Genomic DNA, 13,386 nt, shown 5'->3' with positions numbered 1-13,386 from the left:
AAAAAAAAAAAAAAAAAAAAAAAAAAAAAAAAAAAAAACCCCTCAACGACGAAGGAGGGGGGGGGGGGGGGGGGAGCTAAATGAATTCCAGCTGTGGGGTCTGAAATGCACAACCCACTCAGACACCATCCTCTCCTTTCTGCTGTTACTCACCGATTCCTGACTGGATGTAAATAACCGGCGCTATATTTAAGCAGCCGTCTGTCTGTCGTCTCTGTACTACGGCCTTATTTATATCCTCCCCTGTGCGCCTCAGTCAAGCGGCTCTTTCCCAACCGGAGGAGGTCGATTTCAATCTGCTTAACGCCGTTGTTTATGATGCACACAGATTATAAGCAGACCGTCTCTAATGCAAAGGGAACCTCCCTGCAGTGGTTTTGATAAATCGCTGTCATTTAACCCAGTCGTCCGTGTAGATGGAAGCTCCTTTCTTGGCTTCTGGTGGTTCAGAAGATTAATGCTCATGGCTGCGAGCTTTGTGTGTATTAAATTAGAACAAGTGGGTTAACAGGAACACGGTCACAGCCCAGCTGGTTATACGATGCAGCAAAAGATATTCACGGCACTATTCTCATGCAGTCGATTTGCTCGTTGTAACAAGCCCGTGAAATTTGCAGCAAGAGTATTAAATATAAGTCATTATTCACTGATAGAACCCGTATTGTGAGCGTGAGAACACCCCACTCTCAGGTCTGAATTTGTGATTCAAGTACGTAGACGCGTTATGTTGCGTTTTCAAAGCACAAACAGCTGCTGAATGCAGAAAATGCCTCTAGAAATAGAATTTTCTCCCATCGTTTTGGCGCCCCCTCCTGCGCGGCGCCCCTATGCAGAGCCACTTGTTGTTCTGGCTGCAGTGACATCAGTTTTTCACATTTACCTGTGATGGTTCCTCAAAGTGCACCAAGTCTCCACATCCCAGAGCCGACCTGTGCGCTCTGACCTAATTGCCTCCGGCGTGGTGTGTGTCCCCTTCCTATCTCACACACATACACGCGCACGCACACACCCCCTCCTCTGATGAACCTGTCTGGTAGCTGCGCCGCAGAGGTGGGGTGGAGAGCTGTGACAGAAATAAATACGTGATAACGCCCCTGCCTCTGCTCAGTTGCACCGAATGCAACTTACTCTCACACACACACACACACTGCACACAAATACTCTCAATATTTAATACCGTTCTCATACTGTGACTGGTTCCTTCGCTTGCTCGCCGGCTCCAAGGAGGATCCGGAGTGTGTGTTTCTTTTGGGGGGAAAGGGGACATGGCTGGGCTGCTGTGTGGGACTAAAAGGAAGAAGCAAGGTAATCTGATTTTTTTTTTATTGCTGGACTATTAGGAACTTGGAAGTGAAAATGGGGAAGCGGGAGCCGTCAGTGCAGCTTTGGTTAAATGTCAGCTGTTAAGAGGAATCAGCAGCGCACTACTTGAGTAAATGAGTTGTTTTTTTTTTTTTCTTCTTTAAACATTACGATCATTCAGATGCACCCCACACGGTTCAAAACAGCAGTTATGCAGTGAGATGGACACGCAGGCAGGAAGTAGCAATTATGAGGAATTTCAGTGAATCTGATGTGTAATTACTAAGCTAACTGCTGATCTATAGTACGATTAAAGGCTCGATGAGAGGGCTGAAGCAGATAGTAAATCTTTGGGGAACCCTCTTCTTCTCCGGCTAATTCTGTTTATCTTCTCATGACTCACCGCTTTGAGGTCGTATTACTGTTCTAGCTGTGCTATAAACACACTCCGGTTTGTTCCCTTTGACATCCGTCTCCTCCTCCTCTGCCCTTCCAGGCTCTAGGAATAATCCAGGACTTGGATGAAACGATAGATTTGGAAGCATTGATTGCGCTTTAGCCTGTTGCAGGTTGTGCAAATTGAAAAGCGGGAGGATAAAAAGCATTATGGCCATTAGGAGCAAGAAAGCCCTTAAATCTCCTGGAGTATCGCCGCAGTCCGCGTCCAAACGTGCCAGCAGAAATATATTCTGCTTAAAGATGGATTCACAAGTGTCAAGAGTTTGTTTTTCCATGAAGAGATTTTGAAGTCATTACGCTGCTTCCACTACCGAACAAATCCAAGGTTACAGAGAAGGTTTTCTTCTTGTTGTTGTTGATAGATTGGACAGTAAATGTCAAGCAATCTGTTCTGAAAAAGGAAGTAAGAAATATGAGAAACTTTTGGAATGAAGCTCGGAGCCGAAACCAGAATAAACATTTGCCAAGTGCTCAACAGCAAGGATGTAAATGTGATGCAAAACTAATGAGCTTGGAGATCCACATCAGGAAGAGCGTGCAAATTTCACCAGACACAGTATACTCTATTCGGTTCATTGAACTTGTACACTCACTGGCCACTTTGTTAGGTACTCCCAGTCGTAGATCTCTCTCTTTATTTTTTTTTTAATCTTAGGAGCCCCATCACATATTGTGAAACACATCACTGCTTCACTGGTTCCAACGCATCACACAGGTCCTTTATTGGATTGAGATCTGGTGACCGCAGAGGCCGCAAGGAATCCATCGTCATGTTCAAGAGACCTGCTTGAGCTGATTTGAGATTTGTGACGGAGCATTGTCCTGCTGGAAGTAGCCATCAGATGAGTACATGTTTCCTGCAGTGGTGTAGCGCCACCACAGGCGAAAGGGGTGAACAGGTTTTTCAAAGGGTTTGGCAGCTGAAACTATTAGGTGTAAAAACATCTACCAATCAGTGTTTCACTACTATCTACCATTGTCTCAGTTTGGTGAGTCTTTGACGATCCTTTGTTCAGTTTGCTGTTCTTGGGTGGCAGGAGTTGGCTCCCAGTGTAGATGTCTGCTGCTGTACATGCCTCCTCCAGGTGGTATCCTGTGTGCCTTGGCTGTAGTGAACGATTTCTTTGAGTCCCTATTGCCTAACATCATCTCTGCCCATTCTCCTCTGACATTAATATGCTCTCTCTTCCCAACCATTTTCTATAACCCAGCAGTGTGAAGGTCCCAGTAGATCAGCAGTGTCTGCAGTACTTCAATTTGTGTGATTGGCCAATGTGCTATTAGTGCCAACAAGCAAACAAACAGGGGTCAATAAGTGCATCTCCATTAATTTCTTTAAGACCATTTATTTTCTATCATCTGTGGAGAAGCAACATTCAGTTTTTATGCTCCATTAATCTGGTACAAACTTCCAAAAAAACTGTAAAACTGCTGAAACCCCGATGAGTTCCTTTTAAATCGGTGACTAAAAACCTACTCACTTAGAGTTGCCTTTGATTCTTAATAACGGGAACATTGATTGATCAATATTTTTGATCAGCGATCAAATGCATTTGGAGCTTTTCAATGATGACTTGTCACAAGATCTAAAGTTTACTGCTGCTTCATAATCAGTTTCTGCATTACGTTTTCGTGATGTAAAGCGCTTTGAAACGCCTCGTTGCTGAAATGTGCGACGCAATTAAACTTGACTCGACTTGTGATACTTGAAGCAAAAGTTTGAATATTTAATTTGTATTTCACACAATTGGTGAAGCACCAGTAAGTCGGTACCATTGTACTTTGTACAAAGTGAATACTTTGCAATTCCTCCGTCTTACACTGTCATAATGATCCCCTACAGTGAATATCTACTCCACAAGTTTATTCTTTTTTTCTTTAAGATAATTTTGTTGGCTCTACTTGACAGCGAGTGGAGGGAAGTGGGACGATGTTGGGTTGTTAGCAAGTTACAGGCTTAAAATGACAGTACCTTAGCCAATCAGAGCAGTCGTTTACAGTACATGATTGGGCTTGAGTTTTATGCTTAATCACAGTAGCCACATGAAGAGGATCTACATACTATGTGGTTAGCTCATTAGTGTGCAAGAAGAGCTGAAATAGCCAACGTGTGAGTTCTGGTGTAATTTAGAATGTGCTCCTTTTTTCTCGCCAATCCTCTCTAAATGCAAACACTGTGTGTTAATTAAATCCTCTGGATGTGTGTGTGTAGTGCAGCAAACCTCAGCTGAAAGTAAATCAACCTGCAGGCTGAACCCCAGTACTCAGCTGTTTGATTGTGACAAACTATTAGCTATGGAACTTTTTTTTTCTTCTTTTTTTAAATATTTTGTTATGTTATAAGCAGAAAGCTTAATGTTCCCCCCCCCCCCCAGTCCACAACCTGACGAACTTTTTTTTTTGTTAAAGCAATTACAGCTACAAGTTTTTAGGGGTAAATCTCCAGCTTTGCACATTTCGAAACTAAAATCGGTTTGATTTTCAGTCGCACTGAATAAAGAGCATCTGCAAAAAGCAACTTCCAAATCCTGCCACAGATTCCCATTTGGACTCTGATCTGAACTTTGACTGGACCATTTTAAGACGTTAACACGCTTTTCTCTAAGCCGCTGCGTCACAACACCGGCTCGGACTCTAAACTTCATTTTCATAAACCGTATTTTGGTTTGACTTCATCGAACTTGATGTAATAAAATAATAAAGAGTTGTATACAAACAAAACAAAAGAAGAATAGTCGTAAAGTATATTTACATGTTCAAAGGAGAGAGTAGAAGTTATTTTTTCTTATTTGTAATTGTTTATATTGCAGAAAACATTCAATGTGACTGTATATTTTATTAAATAAAGAAGTTCAATATTTGATTCCATTTCTATTTCTACGTTGTTGCGTTTTTGTTCTGTACTCTTCATGATTTCAGTTTCTTCTCACCTTAAATTACATTTTTAATTTCTCTTGCTAATTTCTAAAGCATGCTTGCTTTAAAAATCGACCTGATTTTTCCCCGTTGTTTCCGTCTCACCAGTGAGCGATCTCCATGAGGAGGGCAAGAACGCCATCAACGCACCGCTGCTTCCCTCAGCAACAGAAATCCATCCGGAGGACACTCTGCTGGGTACGAACGCTGTAAACGAACCATTTGGACCTGAAAAGCACCTCACACTTGCGTCCGGTTGTGTTAAATTTAGCGATGGGTTACGGTTGGACGTTTACTGCTTCCAGTTCTTCAGACTGATTTCTCAAGGCAGTGTGTCAGAGGGTATTCAGGCCTCAGAGGTCAAGAAAACGACTCTGCTGAAACTGTTTCACAGCGGAGAAGGAGGAAGTGAAAGTGGGTGGAGTGCGGATGCCCTTGAACTCCGTAAACTGTGAAATCATCTCTGATGCATCTCGGAGGAAAAGCTTGTCTTATTGATGGCTGTGAAATTATTTTTGAAGGAAAACCTGTCATCATATTTATAAACTATTGATCTCACCAGCGAGAAAAGAAAAAATATTTCTTATTTGAATAAAAAGTTGTTATAAGCGACACTTTATTAAATTCATGTTTCATGATTATAGTTTTGACATTGCTTTTCCTCGCAGAAGAAAATGCTGAAAGGATCATGCTGGACCCCACGTCAAGGGAAAACCCTAAATTTAAAGATCTCGTGAAGGTAAATGAGACCGAATGGGATTTTGTGAAGTGAAACAAAAGCTGAATATGTTCAGAGCAAAACATAAATACACCAATCGTGCGAACGGGATCACGCAGGTGCTGATCGACTGGATCAACAGCGAGCTGGAGGAGGAGAGGATCATAGTGAAAGACCTGGAGGAGGACTGCTACGACGGACAAGTGCTGCAGAAGCTGTTCGGTAGGAAATGGTCACATGTTTAACAGTTGCAACAATAAATAAAACCTCATCTGAGGTTTTATTCTTTGGTAGACGGCATTAAGGCTTGTTTCAGTCATGCTGGTTTTCATTTCTGTTCTAAAAATGTAAAGTAGGTTCATTTCTTACTGTTCTGTTTGCCAGGTGGGCACTAACAAGTCCTGGCTCCTGAAACAACAGCACGATTTGCCCCAGGATTGCATTTCTGGAAACCATTTAGTTGGGAAAATTGGAAACCTGAAGTTCAGATAAATGTTCTGCTCATTCAGTTAATGCATTAGCAGCTCTATTCGGTTGTCTGCTGTGAAAAATGTGATTTGTTTTAGGATGTAAAGCACCAGCATGTTTAACAGCATCCCCGTATTTGTCTTTTCTATAATTATGAAAATAAAGGTTTCAGAAGAAAATCAGATATTAGTAACTAATGTTTATCCTCTTTTTTTTCCCGCAGAGTATTTTATTATTTTAGCATGAAGAATTTTTTTTTCCCCTTTAAAGCACTAAACAGTTTTTTTTTTACATTTGCATTCGTGGAGATAGATTTTTAAATATTTGTTTTAAAAATAATTGACTTGCATATATTCAGTCAAAGCTATAAAACTTATTTTTAAGCCAAAAGAGTCTAGATTCAAAAAGTTGCTCAGCATTTCTGACTGGCTGGTTGTCCATGTTGGTTTTCAAAAGTGTACTTACACAAGTTGGCCAGCAGGTGGCTTTGTATGGCATGTCACTCTAGTCCAGTGGTTTCCAAACATTTTCTAACATACTTGTAGCTCTGTACAGCAGCAGGTCTCCTTCACTGCCGCACAGGTGTAAACCCAGCGCGAGAGTCGTAGCGCTCATGTTGCGTTTAAAGGGGGCTTGGAAAAACGGGTTACGACATGTTAACAACGGATAAAACGGTTTTAACCGCTAATAAAAGTGACAGAAGACACAGATATGGGAAGTGTGGAAGCTCCTACTGTATCAAATTGACATAGGAATAACAGAGTTGGCCATTCTAAGGTAAAAACCCAGCGCATACAGTGTTCATATTTTTTTTTTAATTTTTTTTATTTTTTATCATTCATCCAGACGGCTTCCTGCGCCCCCCGTGCAATGGCACGGCGTGCCCCACAGTTTGAGAACCTCTGCTCTAGTCCAAAGAGTTGGCTTATATATAGCATAACACCCAGCTATTTACACGTAAACAAATGGCTTGTGGCTAGCTGTCTATTTTAGTGAACATTAAGCACGAAAAGAACTCGGTGCGTTTCTTAATGATGAACACAAAACAGGAAGTATGTTCACATTTAAAGCCAAATGTTCTTCAGCTGCTACCAAGACATCTTTTGGATAGCTATGTGGGATTTTTGCCCCGTTTCAAACTCCATCATTCTTGCACCTTTTGCAGTCAGTCCTTTGTTGCATTTGTTCATCTGCTGGCTACTTTTTATGTGTAGTAATATTTGAAACGACACAGATGAGCTTGGACTCCTAAACCTCTTCCTTTGTCCGTCGGTGACAGAGAAACTGTCGGGTCGGAAGCTGAACGTAGCGGAGGTCACCCAGTCGGAGATTGGACAGAAGCAGAAGCTTCAGACGGTTCTGGAGGCCGTCAACAACACCCTGAGGCCTCACGGCTGGACGCTGGAGTGGAGTGTGGACTGTGAGTTTGACACCCTTTTCAGTCCCTGACTTCTTGAAGTAAACGCACAAAACGTATACGTACAATTTTAATGTGTGACACTTAGTCCTGTCATAATAACTAAAGTTTCTAGACGATTAATCTTCCCAGATGTTATCGCGATAAACGGTAATATTGTTGTTTTGAGACAATTTTCCAGTAACACAATGATGATAATGGCACAACAATGCAAGAACATGTTCTCAAAGATCAATAAACTTTAAATTCTAATTAACATTTAGCACTGGAACTGGAAGACATTTTAAATATCCAAATAAATCAACAAAACAACAGAAACGAGTAATAAAATGAGTGATGAAGTCTCTGGAAACAAAATTATCCGTCAATAAAAGGTTTAGTTGAGACCAAAACTCCAGTCTGAAGACTTTTACTATCCAACTTTTGGTAGAAAGAGAAAAACTATAAATTTGTTTTAATTTACGATGCGATTATTTGATTTAGTGATTACTGTGGCATAATTTGGTTAACCACAGCTGAGCGTCTTCATTTTTAAAATGACGAGCATTTCCTTCTGAACACAGTTGGGCAATCCCAATATCACAAAGAACTTCCTAGATAGATGTGCTTTACTGCCAAACGTATTCACTTGTCTGACTTCACACACACATCCCGGATGAACTCGAGTAACATCCCATTAGTGATCCATAACGTATATTATGATGCCTGCTCACCCGTTGCCCACCATTTCATCGTCTGTAACGGCTTCAGTCTTTCTGAGAAAGCATTTTATTTTTCACGAATGTCTGACTATCCTTCCAGTTGTGAGATCAGTCACGATGAGAGGCCATTGAAGCTGTAATGTATTCTTGCTTCTGCATGCACTTTCATACTCCCTTTCATGCATCATCATAGTCTTTCCCAAGAGAGTGTGGAGGTGTTTGAGAAAACAAGAATACGCGATGGCCTCAACGGTATGAGTTCTTGCATTTTTATGCCATTACAATTATATTACTTAGAAATGCTATCAAAACAATGTTATCGTTTATCGCAATAAGTTCTGATTATTGCGACAAGTTATCGTCCAGCAAAATTTGCTATTATGACAGGAAACTGAGCAGATGACCAAAACAAGATGTTTGGTTGTTAAAACACGGTGTTGCCATGCAACAAAGCTGTTTGGTTGCCCATACAGACAGTTGTTGCCGGATGCAAGTTTTTCAGTGAGAGATGTTAAATAGTGAAGCTGAAGAGGGAAGACGTCAACGCTCTACACCTGAGTGTTTGTCTCCCAACCCATATTGTTATTGCAGAATTTGGCACATTTTCTCTGACATTGCACAGCTCTACCCAATCAAACTCATGCCAACATTAACATGATTTTCTGTTTCATTGTCGTCTCTGCAGCGATTCATTCAAAGAACCTGGTGGCTATCGTTTACCTGCTGGTTGCCCTCGCTATGCACTTCCAGGCTCCCATCAGACTCCCTGAACACGTGACTGTGCAGGTGGTGGTGGTAAAGGTAAGGGTCCAGTCGGCTTGCAGGATCACTGAAAGCACTGAAGGCTGGAATGTGAATACATTTGAGTAGTAAAACGATTGATTTAAATGCTTTCTTTCAGTTTGTCTTCAGTATTTCAGTTCAGAAAAAATGCACGTCTTAAATAGACTCAAGCTAAGCTAAGCTGCTAATACCTTCATGTCTTTCTCCATTTAACTGTCTATTGCTGCGACTGACGGTTGTCGACTCTTCTCGATGATTGTGGTGACATTTCTGTATGAAATATTATGTATGAATTGTGAGTTTTTATTAGCTGTAATTACTAAAATAAACAGAAATACGGTGAATGACTTGAAGTACAATGAATTAAAATTAAACTTTTAGCTTTATTCTGTTTATTGAGATGCATTTGCTTTTAAATTGTGCGTCACGTACCTTATGGCTTGTTTACTGGGAGGAAGGTGTAGACTTGTACATTTCTCACTGTAAGAATGAAAATCTTAACGATGCTGTTAATACTCGTTGAGCGCCCCCAAGTGGTTATTCTGCTCGGCTCTCTTCGGGCGTTAGGCATGAGATGAGTTGACAGATCTGCATTAAATGAGATGAAGTGACATCAATAATGGGTCATTGCTGCTGTGATATTTGCATAATTTCTGGTGCAGAATTTTTTTTAACATGTAAAAAAAAAAAAAAGAATTACGTATGCGACAGTATCAAATGTCCAGAAAGGTGAACCTGGAGAGCCAGTTCCAGAAATATCTTCGTACTCTAACTATATGGAATAGTGTGGCCAGGGCGTTGACATTAGAAGCAGAAATGATGTTCCTGAAATTAAAACTGTGGTTGATATTTTCTTTGTCAGCAACATCAGTTGCTCTCTGAAGTCACAACTTTTATTTGTGTTCATGAAGAAGAGAGAAGGAATCCTGCAGACTGCTGTCGTGGCTAAAGAACTGACCAGCACCACAGAGTAAGAGCTACCAAGACACGTTTATGAGCCTTTTTGGAAGTGCTTGTTGCCTGCAGCTGAGGAACAAACAAATTATGTAATTTCTCTCATTTGCTTTTTTTGTTGCAGAATGATGCTGGGGCGATTTGGTAAGTTAAGGAAACCCAAAACGTTGTGTAAAAAGCTTAAGTAACTAGATTATCTTGGTAACAATTTGAATTCATTTTGTTTTGGTTCTTCTTAAATGTCAAACTAGAAGTGAACACATGCTGCTTCAGTCACAGATTTAACATCTTTAATCAGATAAAGATAAAACCTTTGAGTCATCACCAGTCGGTGTTTGTACCTCCTTCAAGTCGTTTTCCTTTCCAGCAGAGCGGGATGCGTTTGACACGTTGTTGGATCATGCGCCCGACAAGCTCAATGTTGTAAAAACGGTAATAAGATCTCAGCTGAACATTAGATGTTGTTTCTAAAGCTATGTTTTTATTTTTTATTAAAGAATGTGTTGTAAAATTGCTGAACGGTTTTGGGATTCTCCCTTCAGTCCCTCATCACCTTCGTGAACAAACACCTGAACAAGCTGAACTTGGAGGTCACTGAGCTGGAATCTCAGGTATCTTATGGATATATTTTTAAAATCACATCCTATCCAATTAAGTCATGTTATTTATATATTGTCTATATTTAAAAAAAAAAAAAATATATATATATATATATATATATTACAGTGTAACTGATTTCTTTCTGTTATTCTTTTGACTGGATGACATTTTTAAAGCAAATCCCTTCACGATGTGTTATGTTTAATGTGTCCATTATACATATTTATAAGATGTTTGTATTTCCTTAGTTTGCTGATGGAGTGTACCTGATTTTGCTGATGGGGCTGCTGGAAGACTATTTTGTCCCTCTCTACAACTTTTTTCTCACCCCTGAAAGCTTTGAGCAGAAGGTTGTCTCACTTATAGAAAAGTAGAAATTAGATATGCATGTTTTTTTTTAGATGAGAAATATTAATTGCCAGCTTTGCTCCCACTTAGGTTCACAATGTGGCATTTGCCTTTGAGCTGATGCAGGACGGAGGCCTGAAGAAACCAAAAGCAAGACCAGAAGGTATTCCACCATTTCACCGCCTTAATATTACTGCAGATCAAGACTAAATTCACCTTAAAAAAATAAAACAAGACACAATTTTAATGCCAATTAATACAAATTACATGAGTTTAACTAAAAATAACTTTCTTGCTGGAGTAGTATAAACTATGCCTGTTCTGATGGAAACCTGGTTTATATTGAAAAACACAACTTTTAAGTATGGTGGAGAATCAGTGATGCTGTGGGCCTATTTCTGCAATTTGATCAAAATTTTATGGCATCTTGGACTCTTATTTTTCACTTCACTTATTTTTCTTAAAGGGTCAACGTTTTGTATTACCTACTGGATAAATGTGGAAAAGGTTTCACTGAATTAAAAGATTCATGTACTTTAAGGTTGTTTTTTTTTTGTTGTTTTTAATGCTTCTTTACCAGGGAAGTCAATAAGTGTGCAGGAAGCTGTCATTACCAGGATCGTCCAGCAGGTGGTGACCTCGGCCTAATCTGTAACCACTTGATTTATATCCGGCTGAGCTTCTCACCCTGCTTATATAAAAGATGGCACCTCAAAACTTTGCTATGACCAGCTGTTACCATGTAGATTTCATTTTTAGATTTACAGTCATAAGTATAAACCTTATAATTATTTCTAAGATCTTTTGATGTCATTTCGCTCTGTGCAGCCATAATGTAAATGTCCTTTCTCTTTCTACAAACAAATCACTACTTATCAACTCTGTTCCCAACATTTACACTAATTCAGCTCATCCCAGCTGCTGTGATTATCTTTCATCGCAAGGTTGATTATAGGCAACAAGTGAGACCCGGAACAGAGAAACGCCGACGTTAGGATGCTAAAAGCAGGCTTCGTGCAGCAACGCTGCTGTTATCTGACTGGCCCCTGGGTTAACCCAAACCCAGTTCGAATGATTAATTCAGTTTAGTGGCTTATGTAGCACACTGCGACACCTCCAAAAAAGAACAGAAACCTACTTTGTGCTTCCGAAATCCTCAGCCAGGAGTAATGCATCATACGATAATCATTTGCGAATTCTTGGATCTATTTTAGGCTGCGTTGCTGCTCCAAAAAAGTTGCAAATGGCTGTTCGAAGGAAAGCAGTCCGACGCTTATCGCGCTCCAGACTCTTAACAGGAACCTTCATGAAAGAGCAACCTAAAAGTAATTACCTCAATTGTTGCTTATGTTTCCTGCAGATGTGGTCAACCTGAACCTGAAATCCACCCTCAGAGTCCTCTACAACCTGTTCACCAACTACAAAAACTCTGACTGAACCCGTTTCCCTGGCGGTACTCTGGTCAGAGTAACTCTGAACACGCCGTAACGATCTGGGCACTGGAGGACGCCACCTGGGACTGAGAGACATCATTATCTGCAATCCGAAACCCCCCGGAGGAAAGGACAGAACAAGGCTCTTCTTTAATCATCTCCAAATGTCAGTATTTATTTATTCCTTCCTCGAAAGTTATCTGCGACTTAAGAAGCAGGGCGACCTTTAGGCTCTGCATTTGAATACAGCCGTCATGGGAAAATGACGACGCCGGAGAATGTTTGTGCTAAAGTGAACTAATTGCCTTCAGTGCTGAATATTTTTTGCTGGTATTTTCAGAAGGTGTCTGGATTTTTAAGGCGTGCAAATGCAACTGAAATTTGAGATAAAAATGTCTTTTCTCTTTGTTGCAAAAAAAAAAAAAAAAAAAAAAAGTCAGAATAGAAAAGCTTGTTGTATATTAGCTCTTCTTATATTTGCTTAGCCTATGCAAGAATCAAACCGTTAACTCTGTGAGACGTACGAGATGCAAAAGCAGTCTGTTCAAAACTTGTACTGTATGTTGTAAAAGTATGTGAATGTAATAACTGTCCTTTAAAACTCATATTTAATTAAAAATGGTACAAACAAGGCAAATCAACTTATAAAGCTGTTTTTGTTGTTGTTGTTGCCCGTTTTTTTTTGTTGTTGTTGTTGCCCGTTTTTTTTTCTTTTTCTGTTGGATAAAATTTTACGACTTGGTAACATATATGGGGTCAAAATGACTGCCGAGGTCCAAAAGTATTTGGGATAAAATACATGTGTCAAAATTAACATTTATATTCTCTCAAATAAGCACAAACATGACTCTCCTGTTAAAAACCTCTATCTGTTCAAGACGACGACTTAGTATCATGTTCGGTTAAAGTTTTTGCTTTGTCTACAAAACATTGCAGGACTACTACTACTCGTCTTGAACACCAACATGTAAAGAAGATTAAGACAATTCTCACAGTTTCTGGACTCAATATACGGATTATAGAAGAGACTGAAAGAATCAATTCCTCACGAAATACATTAAATTGTATTCTCTTGCCGGACAGTAAGGGGGATCACCCAGATTTTTTTAAGCACAAAATTCACAGCTGATTGCCAAGTAAAGCTGAATATTTTACACTGCTATGAAGGCATTATTAATGCTAATTTTTACAGAAACATTTGCTGCGACGCAGGCAGAATCATTAAGGCAAGGCTTTGTTTGTTTCTGCAGCAGTGACACACCAGAGTTAAACACTGCAAAATAAGGC

General features: G+C 40.0%; 1 protein-coding gene across 2 annotated transcripts; it reads left to right on the top strand.

The window, feature by feature from the left end:
* The first annotated feature begins 1,116 nt into the window (after positions 1-1,116).
* LOC106942309 (beta-parvin-like) lies at positions 1,117-12,744 on the top strand. 2 transcript variants are annotated; one of them, XM_015025559.1, is made up of 13 exons: positions 1,117-1,305; positions 4,786-4,875; positions 5,346-5,416; positions 5,515-5,617; positions 7,143-7,283; positions 8,667-8,782; positions 9,676-9,734; positions 9,843-9,862; positions 10,089-10,150; positions 10,261-10,329; positions 10,567-10,668; positions 10,757-10,829; positions 12,027-12,744. In XM_015025559.1, the coding sequence occupies exons 1-13, from the start codon at positions 1,266-1,268 to the stop codon at positions 12,101-12,103; spliced, it is 1,023 nt and encodes a 340-aa protein (XP_014881045.1). In that variant the 5' UTR covers positions 1,117-1,265; the 3' UTR covers positions 12,104-12,744. The 2 variants fall into 2 exon arrangements, with proteins under 2 accessions (XP_014881045.1, XP_014881044.1); XM_015025558.1 differs by having other exon boundaries at positions 10,086-10,150.
* The last annotated feature ends 642 nt before the right edge of the window (positions 12,745-13,386 follow it).

The sequence above is a fragment of the Poecilia latipinna genome, unplaced genomic scaffold (assembly GCF_001443285.1).
Source record: "Poecilia latipinna isolate Pla-1442-1.1 unplaced genomic scaffold, P_latipinna-1.0 Scaffold4181, whole genome shotgun sequence".
Taxonomy (NCBI): domain Eukaryota; kingdom Metazoa; phylum Chordata; class Actinopteri; order Cyprinodontiformes; family Poeciliidae; genus Poecilia; species Poecilia latipinna.
The sequence above is the reverse complement of the archived record's forward strand: the minus strand, read 5'-3'. Positions and strand labels throughout refer to the sequence as shown.

Coding starts and splice junctions, on each gene's coding strand:
- LOC106942309 (XM_015025558.1), top strand. CDS start 1,266: ATGGCTGGGCTGCTGTGTGGGACTAAAAGGAAGAAGCAAG. Junction 4,876..5,345: donor TCCGGAGGACACTCTGCTGG/GTACGAACGCTG, acceptor TTTTCCTCGCAG/AAGAAAATGCTGAAAGGATC. Junction 10,330..10,566: donor TCACTGAGCTGGAATCTCAG/GTATCTTATGGA, acceptor GTATTTCCTTAG/TTTGCTGATGGAGTGTACCT.